Source organism: Panthera leo, chromosome A3, assembly GCF_018350215.1.
Source record: "Panthera leo isolate Ple1 chromosome A3, P.leo_Ple1_pat1.1, whole genome shotgun sequence".
In the NCBI taxonomy this organism is placed as follows: Eukaryota; Metazoa; Chordata; class Mammalia; order Carnivora; family Felidae; genus Panthera; species Panthera leo.
The window spans coordinates 73,267,707-73,290,102 of NC_056681.1; the positions used below are offsets into that span (position 1 = coordinate 73,267,707).

The 22,396-nt window shown below is 39.9% G+C and overlaps 1 protein-coding gene across 1 annotated transcript in view; it reads left to right on the top strand.

Moving 5' to 3' along the window:
- Positions 1 to 22,396, top strand: part of EML6 (EMAP like 6) — a 277,088-nt gene that overhangs the window by 98,422 nt on the left and 156,270 nt on the right. The window contains exon 2 of the mRNA XM_042932287.1: positions 18,912 to 19,071. Within this exon, the coding sequence (XP_042788221.1) occupies positions 18,912 to 19,071 (160 nt within the window). The remainder of the gene's footprint in view (positions 1 to 18,911; positions 19,072 to 22,396) is intronic.

Here is a 22,396-nt window from a genome sequence, read left to right on the forward strand (position 1 = left end):
GCAACTCTCCCTCCCTTTGTCCTCCAGCCTTCCCGCCTCTGAGCAGAGCTGTTAACTTATGACCTCCCAGATGCTAAGTCACACTTGCTGCCGGAACACACTCTGTCCAGCCCCTCTGCTTTTGCAAGCCAGACTCAGGGGCTCTGCTTGGCTGGCGGGCTGCCCCTCTGCCCCAGCTCCCTCCCGCCAGTCCGTGCAGTGTGCACCGCCTCTCCGCCCTTCCTACCCTCTTCCGTGGGCCTCTCATCTGCGCTTGGCTTCAGAGACTCTGTGCTGCTAGTCTTCTGGTGGTTTTCTGGGTTATTTAGGCAGGTGTAGGTGGAATCTAAGTGATTAGCAGGAGGCGCGGTGAGCCCAGCGTCCTCCTACACCGCCATCTTCTCAACAATTGTAAATATTTATGCCCCAACTTGGAAGCACCCAAATAAATAAATCAATCAATAACAAACATAAAGAAACTCATTGAAAATAATACAATAATAGTAAGGGACTTTAACATCTCACTTACAGCAATGCACAGATCATATAAGTAGAAAATCAACAAGGAAACAATGGCTTTGAATGACACACTGGACCAGATGGACTTAACAGATATATTCAGAACATTTCATCTTAAAGAAGCAGAATACACCTTCTTCTCGAGTGCACATGGAACATTCTTGAGAATAGATCACATACTGAGTCATAAATCAGCCCTCAACCAGTACAAAAATATCCAGATCATACTGTGCATATTTTCAGATCACAATGCTATGAAACTTGAAGTCAACCACAAGAAAAAATTTGGAAAACCTTCACATGCATGGAGGTTAAAGAACATCCTACTAAGTAATAATGGGTTAACCGGGAAATTAAAGAAGAAATAAAAAGAAATACATGGAAGCAAATGAAAATAAAAACAAAGTCCTTTGGGATGCAGCAAGGGCAGTCCTAATAGTAAAGTTTATTGCAATTCAGGCCTATGTCAAGAAGCAAGAAAGGCCCTAAATATACAATCGAACCTTACACCTAAAGGAATTAGGAAAAGAACAGCAAGTAAAGTGTAAAGCCAGCAGAAGAAGGGTAATAATCAAGGTTAGAGCAGAAATAAACAATATAAAAACAAAAAAACCAGTAAAACAGATCAACAAAACTAAGAGGTGGTTCTTTGAAAGAATAAACGAAATTGATAAACCCTAGCCAAACTTACCAAAAAGAAAAGAGAAAGGGTCAAAATAGATAAAATCACAACTGAAAGTGGAGATATCACAACCAATACCACATAAATACAAACAATTATAAGAGAATACTATGAAAAATTATATTCCAACTGGAATTATGTTCAAACTGGGCAATCTGGAAGACATGGACAAATTCTTTGAAACTCAAAAAGTATCAAAACTGAAAAAGGAAGAAATGGAAAATTTGAACAGACCCATAACCAGCAAAGAAATTGAATCAGTATTAACAAATGTCCCAACAAACAAGAGTCATGGGCCAGATCCCTTCCCAGGGGAATTCTGGCAGACATTTAAAGAAGAGTTAAAACCTATTCCTCCCAAACTGTTCCAAAGAAAAGAAATGGAAGGAAAACTTCCAAACTCATCCTACAAATCCAGCATTACCTTAATTCCAAAACCAGAGAAAGACCCCACTAAAAAGGAGAAATACAGGCCAATATCTCTGATGAACATGGGTGCAAAAATTCTCAACAAAAACTAACAAACTGATTTCAAAAGTACATTAAAAGAATTATTCACCATGATCAAATGGGATTTATTCCAGGACTGCATGCTTCAATACTGACAAATCAATCAACACGATATACCACTTAATAAAAGAAAGGGTAAGAACCATATGATCCTGTGAATAGATTCAGAAAAAGCATTTGAAAAAATACAGCATCCGTTCTTTATTTTTTTAAGCTTATTTATTTATTTTGAGAGAGAGAGAGGGAGGAAGGAGCAGAGAAAGAGGGAAAGAGAAAATCCCATGAGGGTCAATCCCACAAACTGTGAGATCATGGCCTGAGCTAAAATCAGGACTTGGATGCTTAACTGACTGAGCCACCCAGGTGTCCCTAGTGTCCATTCTTGATAAAAACCCTCAACAAAGTAGGGGTAAATGGAACATACTTCAATATCGTAAAACACATTTTTAATTTATTTCTGCATAAGCTGGTAAGTCAAGGAATGCTTAGAGGCCAAAAATGAAGTGGAGGTCGAGACCCAGAGAGATTAGTCAGTATTCAAGATGATCTTTTCTCTGGAGCATGTGCTAAACTCTGATGTTCTTGAGCTTCCATTTGGGTGACCTCATGGTGACAGAGGAAAAATTGTCTAATAGCAGATGCTGGTGTAACTAGAACCCCAAAGACCTGGACCCACATTGTAATAGTAAACTAGAAACAAAACAAAACAAAGCCAATCCCTTGCATAAGAGGTTAGTAAGGAAGAGAGAAATAAAATCTCCTTTTTGAAAATTTATGATCATGTGATGGCTCTCATATAGGCTTAAAACACAAATTCACACTGCTGTGCGGTCTCACAAAACCTCACACAGTGATCCTTGGACAGTGGTGTTCCCAAGTGCCCAGAAAAGCAAGTATAAGTACTCTAAAGGAATGTACTTTTTCCCTGAGTCTCAAAGAAGTCCCACAGGTAAAATTCCAAGAACCACGAAGCTTCAATAAAAATAAATAAATAGGGGCGCCTGGGTGGCTCAGTTGGTTAAGTGTTCGACTCTTGACTTTGGCTCAGGTCATTATCTCATGATTTATGAGTTCAAGCCCCATATGGAGCTCCACACTGACAGTATGGAGCCTGCTTGGGATATTCTCTCTCTCTGTCTCTGTCTCTGTCTCTCTCTCTCTCTCTCTGCCCCTCCCCTGCTCACACTCCCTCTCTTTCAAAATAAATAAATAAACTTAAAAAAATTATTTAAAATAAATAACAAAAATCACAATATATATAAGAAAATAAGACATCATAAGTGGAGATAGGAAAATGTAGGGAATAGAATAAGGTCCATGAAGACTTTATATATTAAAAATGAGTATGATTAATATGTTTAAAGAAATAAATAAGGAATTAAAATATGAATTAGGAGCAAGACACTATTTAAAATAACTAAGATTTGAGGGGTGCCTAGGTGGCTCAGTAGGGTAAGCATCTGACTTTGGCTCAGCTCATGATTTTATGGTTCATGGGTTCAAGCCCCCCGTCAGGCTCTGTGCTGACAGCTCAGAGCCTGGAACCTACTTCAAATTTTGTCTCCCTCTCTCTTTGCCCCTCCCCTGCTCATGCTCTGTCACTCTCTGTCTCTCAAAAATAAATAAATGTTAAAATTTTTTCAAATAACTAAGATTTGAAAAAGAACCAATTAGAGCTTTGAAATAAACAGCAGAATAAACACAATTGGATAAAGAAAGTATATCTGAATAAATGGTTTAGGACAGAGAGGTTTAGAAATGTCGAGAATAGAGTGACAAGTCTTACTAGAATTATGTATCTGGTGAGACTGAATTTCAAGATCAGGGACAAAATAAAGAATTTTTCAGGTAAAACAAGAATTTTTTCAGACCTCCACTAAAAGAATGTAAGGGATATACTTAAGATAGAAAGAAAATGATCTGAAACTGAAGTGTCTTAGAGGCAAGAGAAATGTGAGCAAAGTGGCCAATGTATATGTTTACAACTAAATAAACATTGACTGCATGAAACAATAATAATAACGTCTAACTTGTAAGTTAAAAAAAAAAAAAAAAAACTAAAACAATGGTAGAATTAGAATGTGAGCCAGGACAGACAGGAGTTAAAAAGTGTTCTCAGGTTCTTCCATGATTAAAGAAGAAGGTACAGAAAACTCTTTTAACTTTAGATTTTTGTAAGAACATATGTTAACATTTCTAGAGTAATCAGTAAAACAATAGAATGGAAAAATAGAATGAGAAAGAAACACATTTTAAAAAGATTAAAAAGGGAAGAAAAACTAGAAAACAAAAAAAAAGGATGAATAATGCATAAAATAAGTGGCAGAAATAAATCCAAAAATCTCAGTGATTATATGAAGTACAAATAAGCTGAACTTTCCAGTTAATAGATACAGATTTTCACTTGAGGTTAAAAAAATCCAGCTATATGCTTTTTGAAGAGATACCCCTAAAGGTTAAGAATGCAGAAAGGTGGATGGTAAAGACAGGAAAGATATACCAGGCAAATTCTAACCCAAAAGAAGCTTATATAACTCAATATCTTATAAAATATAATTTAAAGTATGATCAAATACTAGAGATAAAGAGAGTAACTACATGATGATACAGTTGTTTGCCAGGAAAATAAAAAGTTCTAAGCTTGTATGTACCTAATAACATAGCCTAAAAAATGTAAACCAAAACTCAGCAGACCTACTTGGAGAAATTGATCCATTCACAACCAGTGGGAAATACTGGCACTCCTTTCTGTGGTAGATAGATCAAGCAGTCAAAAAAAAAAAACCAGCAAAGGAAGGAGCAGCTTGAAAGACTCTTCTTTTTTTTGGTCAGTCTTTTGAGAGTCCAGTCATCAGAAGAGTACTCCTCCTTTCTTCTCTTTTAGCACTGCAGAGTCCAAGCTATAACCACTCGTTTCCCTGGACTGAAGGTCAATAGTGCTCTTTGGCACCTGGTCTGCTAGAGGCAGAGGTGCTAGACATTTGCTCAGCGGTTTTTTATGGAGATCATCCCTTCTCTATCCTAATTCATACCCACATGAAAAAGCCAGTTTGCTGATTCTGGCCCCTTCTACCTGGGCCTCTGGGATCACCTATTCTTGCTTTACCATAGAGCACAGGTGGTTCAAAGATAGATGATCCCAAACCCCATTTTGAATTTTTTAAAATGTTTTATTTATTTTTGAGAAAGAGAGAAAGAGACAGAGCTCTAGCAGGTGGGGAAGGGGGGTGTGGGCATAGAGAGATGGAGGAAGGAATCTGAAGCAGGTTCCAGGCTCTGAGCTGTTAGCACAGACCCCAATGTGGGGCTCGAACCAATGGACCATGAGATCATGACCTGAGCCAAAGTCAGATGCTTAACCGACTGAGCCACCCCAGCGCCCCCTGAACCCCATTTTGATCTTTCTAGCTGTTGTCCACATTACATTGAAGGTGTCGGCAGTGATGAGAGATAATGGTAGTGGTAGGGGGCATTGCTCTGCAACCATCTCTACTCAGTAGAAACAGATACACATGCAGATCTTAAAAAGATTTTAATTAGTCATTATGCCAAGTTCAGTGTTAGCTCTACAATGATAGAATCCCAGCTGTTCAGAATTGAGGGTGGTGGTCAGGAGTCAAGCATGGACTTGCCATTCTGGCAACATATGGGACTGAGGTGACAGACACATACCTTCTCATCCTTCCTGCTCCTCTCCAAACACCTAGAAATGCTGGAAAAAACCTAACACCCTAGAGTAAAGATAGAGAAAAACTTGAAAAGGAGGGAAGTCAGGAAAGGAAGAGGAATAAAGTAAAAACAAAGGAAAGTGCTGTCAACAAAGCATAAAATAAAAACAAAGCTCTAAGTGCAAAAGTTGCCATAGTTCCCAGATGCTGAGGGGTTGGTCTTGGTAGCAACGTTTCCATGAATGTAAATTCTGATTACAGTCAACTCAGTCAATTAGATATCCAAATATGGCCTTTATTAGGAGAGAGTGGGGCTTCAGCTCAACCTAATGCTTAGCCTTAGAATAGACTTGAGAGATTGGAGGTTGAGAGTGGCAATAAAATTTGGGGCTCTTTTCTAGCTTTATCTTTGCCTCATGTCTTCATCAAGCCACCCCTTACTTTCCTCCAGCAATCCCCACTTATGATTTGGGTTTAATTATTTACTTTAGACACCAACTGATGAAGTGATCTTATTAAATTTGCCATTGTTAGGGTGTCTGGGTGGCTCTCACAGTGGAGCGTTCAACTCTTGATTTTGGCTCAGGTCATGATCTTGCAGTTTGTGAGATCAAGCCCCACTTTGAGCTCTGTGCTGACAGCGTGGAGTCTACTTGGGATTCTCTCTCTTCCTCTCTCTCTGCCCCTCCCCCCCATAAATATCTCTCAAAATAAATAAATATACTTTAAAAAATGAAATAAATTGCTGTTGTCAATGTGTTGGAGAATACCTTGCATTTTGACCTAGCTGGTTAGGAAATTAGTAAGTCAGAGGTTAACTCTGCATGGTCAAAGAATCAAAACAAAGTTAAATTAGTCATTTTATGGCACTCTCACAGGGCTGTGTGACTCTGTAATTAAAAAAAATCAGGGGCGCCTGGGTGGCGCAGTCGGTTAAGCGTCCGACTTCAGCCAGGTCACGATCTCGCGGTCTGTGAGTTCGAGCCCCGCGTCAGGCTCTGGGCTGATGGCTCGGAGCCTGGAGCCTGTTTCCGATTCTGTGTCTCCCTCTCTCTGCCCCTCCCCCGTTCATGCTCTGTCTCTCTCTGTCCCAAAAATAAAAAAAAAAAAAAAAAAAAAAAAGTTGAGAAAAAAAAAAAAATCAAAACTGGCCACTTTTCCATTTAGATAACCATCTACATGGAGGAAGTACTTCCAGGGTTCTCCTTATCTTGTAGTATTATAATATCATGGATGTGAAATACATCTTGTTACCTCCCCCTGCGGTTTTGACTCTCCAGTCACGAATGAAGCACCATCTGAAACGTTTGGCAAAGAGCATTTTAAGGAAACGGAAATGACGAAATCATTTAGAATTCAACAATGCAACAACAGGCCGTTTAATACAGCCTTAGGATCTTGTGGCTCAGTTGGCATGGTGTTAACACAGTTGTGAAGCTTGCCTTCCACCTTTCAGATCCCTTGAGAATATAAACTAGCAAATTAAGACTTACCCTGAAAATAACTGCATGCTATTTTACAATAGAAGTAGAATATTCCAAGAGCAGAACAGATAGAGGTAGTAACATTTTGCCATCTGGCAAAGCCACTAGACCAGATGGATTCACTAATGACTTCTCTAAAGTATTTAATCAGACCTTACTGAAACACATGACTGGCATATTTAATTATCCTAAATTAACAGGACTTCTGCCAAATATAGCCCTCAATGCTTGAGTCATGCTCCTTGCTTGAAGAGGAAAAAACAAGATGAATAGCTCCAGAAAGCTGGGTTTCACATAGACCCCTTTCATTAGTGAAACTTCTCATTACCAAATTGTTGTGTTGGAGTCTTAAGGCGGTATTTCTCCTTTTTCAAGAATGAATTGTAAGACCATGCTGATCAAATTCATTTTATCAGTAACAATTGTACTTGATGAGAACATCTGGGGGCTGATAAATCTGACAGAGTCATCAGATATCCCTTCCTACTTCCTGCCTGTGGAAGACTTCTAAACCACCAGATACATTCTTTTTTGCGTAAGTGAATCCATTTTTATTTCTCTGTGCTTTTTTGTTTTTATTTGTTTTAATTTTATATTTGTATCAAAGCAATATAGATACACAAATCAAAGAGTACAGAAGGTAATTTTCATTACATAATGAAAAAAATGTAAATGTAAAAAAATTTTTAATGAAAAAAAAGATGCCTCTGCCCTACCCTTTCCCATCCACAATCTACTTTCCAAAGGAACACTTTTAATTCTTAGGACTGGTTTTTTTTCTGATGGTTACCTCCACATCTCAAAACAGTGGGATTAACTGCTATTTTGTGCTTAATCTATTTTAGATATAATCCATGATTGACTTCCTTCTAAAATACTTGAGGATGTAGTTTATATATACCATTCTTATATTCCTTTCCTTCTCTTACACAAAGGGTTATTTTACTTTTAATACCCTTAACATTTACCTTTGTAACTTTAAGTTATATTTTTATACCTTTATTTTTGGGGTCATCAACTTTGGACAGTATCTCTTGGCTGCCACCTTTGTATGGTGAAGATACTGATGTGAATATTCCACTGAATACTCTAGGATTCTTTCAGTCACTGTAATGTTTTTGAGTCATCCGTGTTGACATGTATGTCAGTAGTTCGTTCTTCTTTGTTCCTGGGAACTATTCCACTGTATAAATGTATAATAATTTCTTTATCCATTCACCTGTTGATGGCCATTTTGTACATTTGTATAGGTCTTCAGATGCACTATTTCTCTTGGGTAAATATATGGAAATGGAATTGCTAGATCATATATAGTAAGTATATATTTAACTTTATACGAAACTGCCAAATACTTTCCAAAATGATTTATTATTTTATATTCCCATCAGCAAAGTATGTGCATTCCAATTACTCTACATCTTTCGCATCACCTAGTAATGTCAGTCTTACTAATTTTAGATGTCTTTGACAATGTTCAAGTGTTTTGGCCATATTTTAATTTTGGTTTTCTTCATACTATTGAATTATAAGCATTCCTCTTGTATTATGGGCAAAAGTCCTTTGTGAATTTTCTTTTCCAGTCCTTGGCTTGCCTCTTCCTTTTCCTTTTCCTACTGGTGTCTTTCAAAGAGCAGAAGTTTTAATTTTAAAATCCAGTTTATCAATTTTTCTCTCTTATGGCTCATGTTTTTTGTCTTCTCTAAGAAACATTGTCTTTCAAAGATTCCAAAGGTTTGGCTATGTGTTTTTTTTCTATCAGTTGTAGACTTTTAGCTCTTATACTGAGGTCTCTGGTCTTTTGAGATAATTTTTGTGAATGAGATGTAAATGGTAAGGTTCATTTTTTTCCATATGGATGTCTAATTGTTCCAGCACTACTTGTTAAAAAAACTATCCTTCCCCCTTTGAGTTATCCTAACACCTTTGTTGGAAATCAATTGACCATAAAAGTGTGGGTCTATTTCTAGACTCAATTCTGTTCCATCAATCTATATGTCTATCCTTACGCCAATACTATACTGGCTTAATTCTGACTCTTTCCTATAGAGGATTTACACAGAACTTCCCCTTCTATTAACATTTTTACTCAGATTTATTGATTTCAGTAGTGGAATCTAAATTATCTCACTGTTGATCATGAGCGGATTAGATTTTCAAAGTCTGTTCTTGTCTGATATATTTTCTCCTTAGGATGACTTCTTTAGATAACCAATCTTGTCCATTTTATGTGGTTCTTAACTGTTTAATTCTCAGAGGGTAGTCTTATTTTAAAATTTTGCAGGTTAGTTTACAATAACTTCTCTGGGGACTAGTTTCCTTGGCTTAGAATGTCAATCCTCAGGGGTGAAGGACAGGCTTCATATGTGTTTGTTTTGAGCAGATTCTATCACATAGCAGTTAATTAATAATAATATCTATTTGGTGCTCACTAGGTTTTAAGCACTACTGTTTTAATCACTGCCTTAGGATTTATTAAATCCTCACAGTTATTCCTACTTTCTTTCAGGTAGGTACTGTTATTATTCTTATTTTATGGAAGAGAAACTGGGGCACAGAGAAGTTGAGTAATTTGCTGAAGATGATTTGTGAGGAACTTTATGTGCCAGTGAGTACAGGAGATATGCTTCAGTGATGTATTGATGACTGTTTAACAACCAGCTCTTAGAAAAAATGTACGCATATGCCCTCAAAGGTTTGTGATAAATTTTACTGGTAAAAATGATGGGTGGCACACAGTGTATAAGTAAAAAAGTATATATAACCATCTGTTGTAAATCCCATACAGCCAATCGATTCCCTTAGAATGCTTTCATTGATTTTTGTTGAACTCATGTATCTGTGGCCAAACTTTGCAGTTCAACTATGATCTGACAAAGTCAGACAAAGAATGAATGCTTGATTACTATCTGGTTCAGAAAAGAAGTCTCTCACATCATTGACAAATGCGTGTAGTTCTGACATAAATGTTGGTATTTTCGACTATATTACTAAGACAAAAGTGAAACCACAAAGACATATATCAGAACTTGAATCATTTGCCAATGATATGAGCGACTCCTTTGCTGAACTGGATGATATTTTTTGAATACTGGAAGAATATTTCTCATTTTTTGTGTTATTCAGAATGTAACAGCTACAGACATGACACCCTTTTAAGTTTATTCTGCATTATTAACATTTTATCTTTCTATGTCTTAAGTGTAGACAACCAACAAAACAACAAGTCAATCCTTAATTTGTAGTGTTTGTTGATTTCCATGATGTAAATGCTCCCATAGCGGTACGTCGCTCTATAGTATTTCTACCAGAGAGAGAGGATAGTGGTAAATAACCTCAAGATAAAGTCAAATGTAGTAAAATAATTAGGAAATAATTAATTTTAGTATATATATTTTTGTTTTTAATATAATTTCTTTACTTGTAAGTTTATATAATTTACTATCTAACAGTGGTCGTGTTTAACAACTGATTCTCAGAATTGCTAACATTTAACAGCTCTGGCTGGTCAGTCTGAGCCGGCTTCACCATGCCACTGCACGCTTTGATCCCAGGCAGCAAAACCACTATGCTCTTAACCACTCTTTGATGCGGTATTAAAGTATTGCTAGAATATGCTTCCATACCAATACAGGTATGGTGGTACTAAGCATGCAAGATATATTGCATTCTTCATTTTTCTAAATTGCATTAATTCCTATTAGATGTACCACTCATCAAGTTTGTTGAGAAGTCCAATGTGAGGGACCGTCATACTCAATCGTGGATTATACAGGTACCCTGAGGCTCACATAGGTCAAGAACACGGCAATGGACCATTGGTAGTCTGTACATGTTGCCATCACTTCCATTCATCCTGCTCAGGCCCACCTGGAAGGCAGGGCCCTCCCTCACAGTCCCAGTGATGGTACTCCAGTGCTAAGGGTATCCTGGGGTACAAGGACTAGAGCACAGCCACCTCCATTTGTGGCCACACTACCTCCAGATGACTGTGTTCAAATAAAGCCTTCCTTTGCCTTTTCTTCCTCCAGTGCCCATCCACTAAGGCTGGCCATTCTCTCTCCAGCCCAGAAAGCAGCCACCTCGCCGCTGCTCTCAGACAGTTCAGCCCAGTCACCAGGATGCACTTATGCCTCAACACTGGCAAACTTCTCTCAGTGTTATCTGTAGGGTAGTCAAAGAGAAAGCTTTCATGCTTTCCTGGTGAGGGTACTTTAAAAAAGAGATAATAATGTAAATTTATTACTTAGAGAATCACTGAAGCAGCCTGGGCAAAAATGAAATGAGGCTTTAAAAAGTGAAGTCAGGGGGCGCCTGGGTGGCGCAGTCGGTTAAGCGTCCAACTTCAGCCAGGTCACGATCTCGTGGTCCGTGAGTTCGAGCCCCGCGTCAGGCTCTGGGCTGATGGCTCGGAGCCTGGAGCCTGTTTCCCATTCTGTGTCTCCCTCTCTCTCTGCCCCTCCCCCATTCATGCTCTGTCTCTCTCTGTCCCAAAAATAAATAAAAAACGTTGAAAAAAAAATTTAAAAAATGAAGTCAGAATAATGAACATTTTTCAAATGCCGGACTTGGAACAAATACTCAAATATAATTTTTTGCCTTCAGGAATGATTAGTGTTGATTAGTGTTTTCTCTTTAACCTATATAAGCAAGCCTGCCTCTTTCCACAACCCTATTAATTCTCATCTTTTCCTCAGACAACATATTTGGAAATCTTCCTGATTTCATTTGACATCAGAAAGACATGGTTTTGCCCTCCTGGCATGCTGGAGAAACAAATCAATTCCTTCTCCCAGATAGGGTGATGAAAGTCCTTCTCTGCAGTGCTTTCTATTGCTATGGTAACAGAAGATGGGATTTCCTAAGGGAACCATATTTTTATATACACAGAGAAAAGCAGTTCTTTAAAAGCTTGATCCCTTTTTTTGTTGCTGTGTGTATAATATAATCAATGTAATAAACTGAGCACCAAAGGAAAAACAGAATGACACGAACCCTTTTTATATAGGTGTGGAATGAGACCTTTAGTGAAAGAGTCAATTTTTAAAGTTTTAATATTGTGGCATTGCTATTAAAATGATTTGAAAAAAAAAAACGATTTGTAAAATTTGCAAGTTTTCTTAGAAAAACAGAAGAGATGGGAATTTATGATCTCTCTAATGGCAGATGGACTTAAAATATAGGTAAACAGCATCAATACTTTCTGTCACCAAGACTTACAACACTGTGATATGGTAAAGAAGATGTTGGGAAGTTCAACGTCAAACAGGTATTTTGTGTAATGACGGTACTTTCCACTTCTGTCATTTTCTCCCTGGAAGTACATAATAGTTGACCATTTCATAGATGAAATCTTATCAGAAGGAACTCAAGAGGCATGATTCTTTCCATGACAGCCCCTTAATCGGATAAGGGGACCTAACCTCTTTTAATCCGTTGGCTCATCTAAAGGCATTACTGTAGGGTAGCTTTTTAGGCTCAGGGCGCTTCTGTGGAAGGAGCAGGTTCTGAAGTATGCAGCAGGGGGTGGGTTTGGTCTTGATGTGAGGAAAATGCTACATATATACACATCTGTCACTTGAATGCCTCTGAACTAACATTCCAAACATGTTTTGGGATTTAAACAAAAGCAGATCCTGCTCAAAATGACTTTTCATGAAATTCTTGAGTTCCTGAATGCAAAGATGTGAGAAAGGACTAGATACTTTGATGGTAACTTCCAACCTGCTTATGCTGTCCCTGCTTCTGCAACTGCACTATTACAGATACCTTTAACACTATGCTCTTGCAAATGCAGGGATTAAAGTTTGTTGGTTTTTCCCCCCGGAAAAGGTTGTTTAAAAGTGCTGTTGAAATGATATGACAAATTTAAAATAAAAATAAAGTGCCACTTGGCTGTGCTCTAAAAGATACATGGATACTGTTGTTCTCTTATTGGGTGGAAGGAGTGATGTTTCTGGGGAGCTGATCGCGAGGTAACAAATGGCAAAGTGAATAAAGTCTGTGTTCTCTGTTCTCTCTATTCTTGATATGGACATGGATAAACAGGAACATTGGGAGTCATTTTAAGCAATCAAGTGGCATGTAAGCCAGAGAGGTCAGGTCAGAGACTCTAGGCTTACAAAAGGAGAAATTGATAACTGATAATGTATGCAAACAGCGAAGCAGGAAGCTAGATCGGTGAATATCATGTGCTAGGATGAGAGGATATCAAGAACAGCATAAAGAAACTTCTGGCAAAAAATCCAAAAATGAAAATTTCCAATGTGAACTTTTTAATGAATGTGATAAATTTATGGGCTTTGGTATGAGGGAAAAGAACAATTAATAACCCGAGTAAAAATACTTGAAATCCATAATGGAATGTTTTTGGGTCACACTAACTGAGTGAGACTGGAAAGTTATTTTGAAGGCCTCTTTAAAGATTTGTTGAGGGCTCCTGGGTGGCTCAGTCAGATAAGTGCTGGACTTCAGCTCAGGCCATGATCTCACAGTTCATGAGTTCGAGCCCCACATCGGGCTCTGTGCTGACGGTTCAGAGCCTGGAGCCTGCTTCAGATTCTGTCTCCCTCTCTCTCTGCCCCTCCCCTCCTCGTGCTCTGTCTCTTTTTCTCTCTGTCTCTCAAAAGCAAACTTTTAAAAATTTTTAGAAAAAAAGAAAAAAAATATTTGTTGAAAGCTGTCTCTTTCACTACTCCCCCCCCCCCCCCCCCCCCCCCCAATTCAAGGAAGTGAGAAAGGTCAGGAATCCTGACATTATAGTAAGGACAACTGCCTGGAAGAGTGATTTTTTTTTTTTTTTTTTTTAATTCTGAGTGCTTCAGGACCCCAGGAGTTTACCAAATATCTCAAGCATTTTAAAACAGAATAAACAGGGGTGCCTGGGTGGCTCAGTCGGTTAAGTGTCTGACTCTTGATTTCGGCTCAGGTCATGATCTCATGGTTTGTGAGTTCAAGCCCCACATCGGGTCCTGTGCTGACTGTGCAGAGCCTGCTTGGAATTCGTTCTCTCCCCTCTCTCTCTCTGCCCCTACCTCACTTTCTCTCTCTCTCTCTCAAAATAAATAACTTTTAAAAAACTTAAAAAAAAAAAAACCAGAAGAAACAGAAGCTGTGATCACAGCAAGAGTTTTGTTTCTTGATAGCGTCTCTGACCATCTAGGGGGAAAACACTCATTCCTCTTCATTTTCTAGTTCCTGTATAGAACTTACTGTCAGTGTTGTCTCTTTAACAAATGGTGCTGGGAGAACTGGACAGCAACATGCAGAAGAATGAAACTAGACCACTTTCTCACACCATTCACAAAAATAAACTCAAAATGGATAAAGGACTTGAATGTGAGACAGGAAACCATCAAAACCCTAGAGGAGAAAGCAGGAAAAGACCTCTCTGACCTCAGCCACAGCAATTTCTTACTTGACACATCCCCAAAGGCAAGGGAATTAAAAGCAAAAATGAACTATTGGGACCTCATGAAGATAAAAAACTTCTGCACAGCGAAGGAAACAACCAACAAAACTAAAAGGCAACCAACAGAATGGGAAAAGATATTTGCAAATGACATATCAGACAAAGGGCTAGTATCCAAAATCTATAAAGAGCTCACCAAACTCCACACCTGAAAAACAAGTAATCCAGTGAAGAAATGGGCAGAAAACATGAATAGACACTTCTCTAAAGAAGACATCCAGATGGCCAACAGGAACATGAAAAGATGCTCAACGTCGCTCCTCATCAGGGAAATACAAATCAAAACCACACTCAGATATCACCTCACACCAGTCAGAGTGGCCAAAATGAACAAATCAGGAGACTATAGATGCTGGAGAGGATGTGGAGAAACGGGAACCCTCTTGCACTGTTGGTGGGAATGCAAACTGGTGCAGCCACTCTGGAAAACAGTGTGGAGGTTCCTCAAAAACTTAAAAATAGACCTACCCTATGACCCAGCAATAGCACTGCTAGGAATTTGCCCAAGGGATACAGGAGTACTGATGCACAGGGGCACTTGTACCCCAATGTTTATAGCAGCACTCTCAACAATAGCCAAATTATGGAAAGAGCCTAAATGTCCATCAACTGATGAATGGATAAAGAAATTGTGGTTTATATACACAATGGAATACTACGTGGCAATGAGAAAGAATGAAATATGGCCCTTTGTAGCAACGTGGATGGAACTGGAGAGTGTGATGCTAAGTGAAATAAGCCATACAGAGAAAGACAGATACCATATGTTTTCACTCTTATGTGGATCCTGAGAAACTTAACAGAAACCCATGGGGGAGGGGAAGGAAAAAAAAAAGAGGTTAGAGTGGGAGAGAGCCAAAGCATGAAAGACTTAAAAACTGAGAACAAACCGAGGGTTGATGGGGGGTGGGAGGGAGGGGAGGGTAGGTGATAGGTATTGAAGAGGGCATCTTTTGGGATGAGCACTGGGTGTTGTATGGAAACCAATTTGACAATAAATTTCATATATTAAAAAAAAAAGAACTTACTGTCAGTGTGGAGAGGCAGTATGGCAGCCATGATTGGTGGCATCATTTGCTCCCTCTTTGGCAAGGACTTTGTTAGTGAATACTCTGCCACGTGAACTCTGCCTCAGGAACTATGTGTAGAGTGATGGAAAGAGCCCCTGCCCTCGTGGATCATACTGTCCAATCAGATCCTCTTTTTTATAGCACTTAGGACTCTAGGTGTGGTGCTAACTTGAGGGGGGGGTCTCCTTGGTTTCCCACTAAAAATTGGGTTAAGGCCATCTTTTCCCAGAATCAGGCCTCATAGGCTTTAAACTCTAGTGCTACAAGTTCTGTGACTTTAAAAGTTGCCCAAGCAAAAAATTTCAGTCAGCTCTGACATGCTCAGCCTTTTCCTTCGCTTTTGGCATTTTCAACCTCTTTACCTCTTTCCCTTAAATATCTCTTAACTGATCCTTTTTTCTGCCCCATCTACCTCTTCTTACCTCACTGTCTGTCACCTGTTCCCTTCCTGGCCTCATGGCCTCCTCTCGTAACATTTCCCACCCATCTGTCCTTCCCACTGCCTCACTGCTGTTAGAGTTACCTTACTAAAATATGCACCTGTTCATGTCATGTCTTCTAATAATTGTCAGTGGTGCCCTAACTTCCTGGCCTGCTTAAAAAGGCTTACAAGGCTGCCCTGGCTTACCTGACCCATCTCATTTTCTGCTATTCTCTGCAAGACTAACTGTGAGTGCCATCTTTTCACCTGGATGCCCTCTGCACCTTTTATGTATGTTATTTTTCTCTGGTTCTCCTTATAAAGATTCCTGAGGATACATTTGCCAGCAAGCACTTGTTAGATGGCCACGCAGATCTGGGGCACCCAGGTGTTTCTTATCCCAAGCCTCTTCTTACCAGCTTTTAGAATTCCCTAGATCTGGTGAGGAGGGGCTTCCTCTGGGGAGAGTGGTGGAGGGCAGTACCAGGGCACCTGATATCTGCACTCTGAGATTGCTCTGGCGCTCAGCACCTACCAGCGCATCCCCTCCCTGCTGGTGCATCTGGGTCTGCACTCACTCCCCCCACATAGCAAGCCGTAGAGCACACCTGCCCCTTGTTTGCCGTTATGGGAAACGTGCACCGCCCCCACCCCGCACAGGCTTATGGGCATCCAGAGCCCATTCACAGGAGAACATTTGCTGATGGAGGGCGCTGGGGTGGAGAAGCCAGCTGACCCATCGCAGAACACTGGCAGAACGCTTGCAGAATGCTACAGCAGAGAGAGGGAGAGCAAAGCCTTGAGAATGTTGTTCAGGGAGAGTCTCAAGGAACAGGAAGCACTGATCTCCTGGGACAATTCTAGACACCTTGCTGCTGCCAGGAGAAACCACTGGCCCTGAGGATGCACGATGATGGTGCATTCTTGTTGCTGTGGGCTTGGACCTTTGCACTTGTTGGATTGGGCCCCAGGGACCCCTGCAGAAGAAGATTGCTGTCTGAGCCCTTCTTCCTCCTGGAAGGTGGTAGACTTGTGGCTGGGGTATGTGCATTTCACTCCCTAGCTCTGGCCTCCAGCGGGACCTCCCCGCCTTTGGGCCAAAACCAGGTCCCCAACACCAGGACTGGCCCCTGGGACAAGTGCCCTACACTGCAACTCTGAGTGGAGGGGAAGGGGCAGGAGGCATTGTGGAGGATTGGGGTTTGGCTTGACAGGTGATGTGAGCCAAACTTCTTATAGATGAATCCTTCATGAGGGGCCTCTGGCACCTGAGGCGCCCAGGTATTACTTCTCCCTGTACTCCTCCACCGCCTCCTGCAGAACTCTTGAGCTCCCCTTAGATCAGACTTCTGGCAAGAGTAGTTGTGGCAGCAGCACTTGGGGCCTGATTTCTGGTCCTCTGGGCCCCTGATGCTCAGTGCCTCCCAGCCATCCTCTCCCTGCCCCTGCATCTAGCCCCATAATTGCACCTTCCTTCCCCACAGCTACAGAGCACCCACTGCAGGCTCCACCTGCACTCTATTTGTCTAAGAAGACAAAAACCCCATGTAGCACCCAGCCTGGGAGGAGAATGCAGATAGAAGGCACCTCCAGTCTAGGGAGCAGTTCCAGGAACAAGGACGTGTGCAGTGACAGGTGTTAGGAGCTCCTGGGAAGACCAGCTGCACTCCAGCACCAGGGTACAGGAGTCTGGGAGGACCCTCAATGCTGAAAGGGGATAGTACTCCCCATCCTGTGCAAAAGACACTAGGTTTGGTGGAGGCCCAGGAAGGGAGCTTGGTGGAAAGAGTGCCCTGGGGGATAGTTTAGGGGCTTGGTTGCTGCAGAATTTGTGGAGAACACACGTGGGCCGTGAAAGAAGCAGGAAGTAATTTGTGTTTGAAAGAGGCACTGTATCCACCGAGCTGTGCATATGTTAATTGTATCTAGATGTCAGTTACACAAAACGATGATGATAATGATACTTGCTTTGAGTGCTTACTCTGAGCCGGTGCAGTGCTGAATGCTCTGTGTTCTGTATATTGTCTACTTTTATGTAGTAACTCCATTTTCTAGATGAGAAACCTGAGGCAAAAGAGATCAACAGGCCCAAAGAACCAGAGGTCATAGGGGCATTGAGTGCAAATTCAGGTATCTGATTATAGAGCATTTACTTGTATTAAAACCATGCTGAAGTTGAAAAGTAAAAACAAAACAAAACTCTGCTAATTGTGTAAATAGATGTTGAAATCGGAAAAAGAAAAAAAATTCCGCTTATATTGTGTAAACAGTAATCTGCTAGTTTTTCATATAGGTATGTGCCCTTTTGTTTTTTTCAATTCCCAACACCTGTTTTTAGAAAGGCACAACTTCTTTACACAATGATTTTAAAACATGAGAGTCCTTGCTCATCTAGGAATAACAATAATGACATTTCCCCCTCTGGACTAGTACAGACTCCCTGAAATTCTCTTGGCATTTGACAAAGTTTTATTTTGACCGGACTACAGAGGAAAAATGTTACAAAGACCACAAGCATAGTAATTTGTGGTTCTCTTGGTGTTACAGTGATTTGTGTAAAATAGAAATTGTCATTGAAAATGCATAATCTATGGTAACAGACACAGAAACAGCACTTGACTCTGGGACCCCTTCGTGGTTTGAAATCCTAATGAAGTTGGGATCCAGCACTTGTGCAGGCAGGTTTAATTAATTCTGAGAAGCACATTGTCTCCTAGCAACAACGTTTTTTTCCCCCTCAAATTAAAGTCAAAAGCTAACTTGAAAAAGCTGAGTAATACTTTGAAAGTCATTAAGTAAATATCTTGACATAAAACAATTCTAGAACCATGGAGGTTTTCTAATCCTGGAATTATAATAGTGTCTGATTTTCAAGGTAACCAAATGGGTAAAATCAGATGAAATTATTGTTAAACTGTGCTAAGCCTCTCTTTTCCATTCAACATTTCCATCAGACCAGTCAGGTAACTTACTACTTTGAGGACAGTTCAGACTTTTTCTCTTGAGATTATCTTGCTAGATGATTGAGAAATAAATGTGGATAAAAGAAAATCAATATTTTTCCTAACTTTGTTCAGGAGGAAATGAAAAGAGGCTTTTTTATTTTTCAGCCTTGCCTTACACCCAGATAAAACTCTTGTTGCAACTGGCCAAGTTGGAAAGGAGCCATATATATGTATATGGGATTCCTATAATGTCCAGACTGTGTCTATTCTTAAGGATGTCCATACACATGGAGTCGCCTGCTTGGCTTTCGACTCAGATGGACAGGTATGTATCTTTTTCCATTTCTGTTTTCTGTAATGACTTCTCACGAGTCACCTAGAGTTATAGTGCATGAAGCTTATAGGCTCAGAAAGTCTACTAACCCTTGCCACCTCCCCTTGTCTGCCTCCTAGAATCATGTCGGATCCTTTTCCAAGCTGTGGCACTGATACCCAGCTCTGGGTAGGCCCCAGTTTTGGTTCCCCCAGTCTTAGCGTTGGTTGAAAAGCTTCCAGAAGGAAGTCATGAACTCATGCTGATTGGGTCCATCATGACCCAGGTCCAATGTTAGCTTCCTATTTGGAATTAGTGTTGGCCCAAACGTTTTTCATATACTTCAAGCCCTGAGCATCTCCTTGGTTCCCTTTGCTTTGAGAATGTCCTCTCTTAATAATTCACCACCTCCTAATAATTCACTGAGAAAATTCTCTTTGACTTTTTAAGTTCCTCTTCTAACTCCTCCTTCTCCCTACCCACTCCCCACAGTTCAAGCTGCCATTGATTCATGAGTGTTTGTGAGTATCTCTACAGTGACCCTTACATGCATTCTCCCCTCCCATTCTCTGCCACCATCCTGTAAGTTACAAATCCATGTCCTGCCTGACATTTGAAGTATCCTCTGACTGGTCTCCACACAGTTTCTTGCTAATGTATTTCACCAACTAGAAAAAGTGTGAGAGCATTATTTTAAAAACAACCAAAGCTTGGAGAACTCCGTGAATAAGTCTATAATTTGTGTCTGGGTGTTGTGGGCTAACTGACTCTTCTAGCCTTGGCTTCACTATCTCCTTGAAGTCAGATTGGACAAGGCGGTGAGATTCCTCTACCAGACCTTGCACTTTGGCTCCTCCAGCCCCTCCCTCATGCTGTCTTTCTCCGTCTCTGGTGCCCTACTCACCTTCTTTGCCCCTTAAAATGATTCATTCTTCTAAGACATTTCAAAGGGCTTTAAGGGACATACTTCCTGAAGCCTTCCCAGGACCCCTAACAAGCTTTCTTTCTTGCCTTTGACTTCCAGCAACCTTTGGCAGAAAAGGTTTGTTAACGTTACAGATGTCAGTTACATGTCCATTTTAAAAATATGTTACAGAAAGGGCAGTGCACACAGAAAGGCACCTTTCCTGGCTTCCACTGCCTCCACCTCCGAACTAGGGCTGTGCCTTTTCCCCAGCCTTCTCCATGATCCTGGGCCACCCTTCCTCTGTATTTCTGCCGGTTAATATTTCAGTCCAGGTTTTGGCAAATTTCAGCATTCATTTTGTAAGTCCTTGCTGTGTAAAGACCTGTGAAATTCTTCATAGAGGCTTGACAGGCCTGAGAGTTTGGGGCAAGTTGAGTGGATCACGGGACTTGAGCTGGTTTGAGTCACTTTTTAAACAGCTTACTTAGTGTTTCCTGCTGTTTTGAGAGGGTAATGATCACTATTGCATTTTTCTTTCTTGGACTAGCTTCACTACATATGTAGACCCCTGGAATGTATAGTTTTTTATTTTACTACTCTAATCACATCTACTTTAGTTAGGATAATGCACCCATTCCACTGTGATTCCATGTATAAGGAGAAATACCTGGGTAGTCACATTTGTCCAGATTTGTAGTTCCAGACTTCCTGACTAAATCAATGAATACCAGAATGCATACACAAGTCTAAGTGTAAATGTATGCTTAGATGTGTACTTATATGCACGTTGTCTGATTGTGTTTTTCTAGCAAACATTGTCAAAAATGTGTTCAGAAGCATCACAAGAAAATGCCATGCAGCAGAAGGAAATCCAGCTTTAATGTTTAATTCTTTGTCCATGTGATTTGTGTTGGAATCTTACTTGCTCACTTGTAGGTTCCATTTGGAAGGGTGACGTTGGGGGTGGACTGCATGGCACTTAACTGTCAGTTGAGAAGAATAACCTATTTGCTTGCTGTGATGAATTTCTTGGCTTGTTGATGCCTACTGCTTCAGATCTGCCTTATTCCTTGGACAGAGTTCACTGGAATCAAGTGATATTTAGAAAATGACAAATGGCCCATCACCTCTCCAACAACAAAAGGGAATAGAAATGCTTTTTAGGTAGCTATGGGGCCTGTCACTGTCTACAAATGAACAAAATAGATAACTTTTGGCTTTTTTTTTCCATCAGGAAATGTGGATTTTACTTTAGTGCCTGTGTTTATTAAAAAAAAAAAAAGGCAAAAGAATAAGCCAAATGAAATTCACCACTTTGTTTTCTTATATGGATAAAAATGCAACCACATATTACAGTTTTCATTGCTTGAATGCACAATTAAAACAGGGGAAAAAACACCACAAAGACCCTCTTTCTTGAGGGCATATTTTTAAAACTTCCAACTATATGTTTTTTATACTAAACATTACTAATAGAAGCCATCTTTACTGAAGAAACCTGAGTAATCCCTGCATAACAACACATATATGCATGTAGCTATATGTGGCCATATGTCATCCCACATATATGTACACACATAAACACACACACTCAAACATAGTGAAACACATAAGCTCAGATACTCTTAAACTTGAGTGACACTGTATTTTCAAAACACTTTGACTTACATCATTTCACTGATTGCATTGACCCATACAATAATCCTACAAGGTAGACATAACAGATATTTTGCATTTATTTTACAAATGAGAAAACCTAATTTAATGAGGTTAATTAATTTTTCAAGATCTGGTTCCTCACAAGTCAAAACAGAAGCCAAATCTCCTTACACCCATTCCAGACCTCTGTCCATGACACAGGGCTGTTTCCTTAGGTGTGGCATCCTACTAGGTCCTCTGATGTTGGTGTTTCTAATACATATTTTGATACTTTTGATGTTGTGTATACTTAAATGTGTTGAATTTTCTTTTTCCTTGAGAACGAGTTCTGAAATGAACCCAAAGAATGTAGACGGGAAGATGAAGTACCAGATTTCTTTTACCAGCAGTATATACTCTCTTTAGTCACCCGAAACGTTTGTGAAACTATGAAGATTAAGAATGAATGTAACGTTCATTTATGGGTTTTTCTTCCCTATGTGTTCGTCAATCCCTTTGATTTTAGCAGTTTGGCAAGGCTTTTAGATTATGGAATCCTAGATTATCTTTAATCTCACATTAATATTTTAAATTTAAAAATTAAAAAATCTGAACCTTGTCTTCAAGTTGTGTTCCTCTGATTTCACCTGGTTAAATCAGAGGCTTTGTGACAAACAAGTCACAGCTTTTGGGTTTTTGAAATTGTAGTATATGCTAATGGAAGTCATTTGTGATGCCTTTAGCAGTGGACTTTAAATAGATTTTGAGAAATCATTTGTTTTTGTTTTTTTT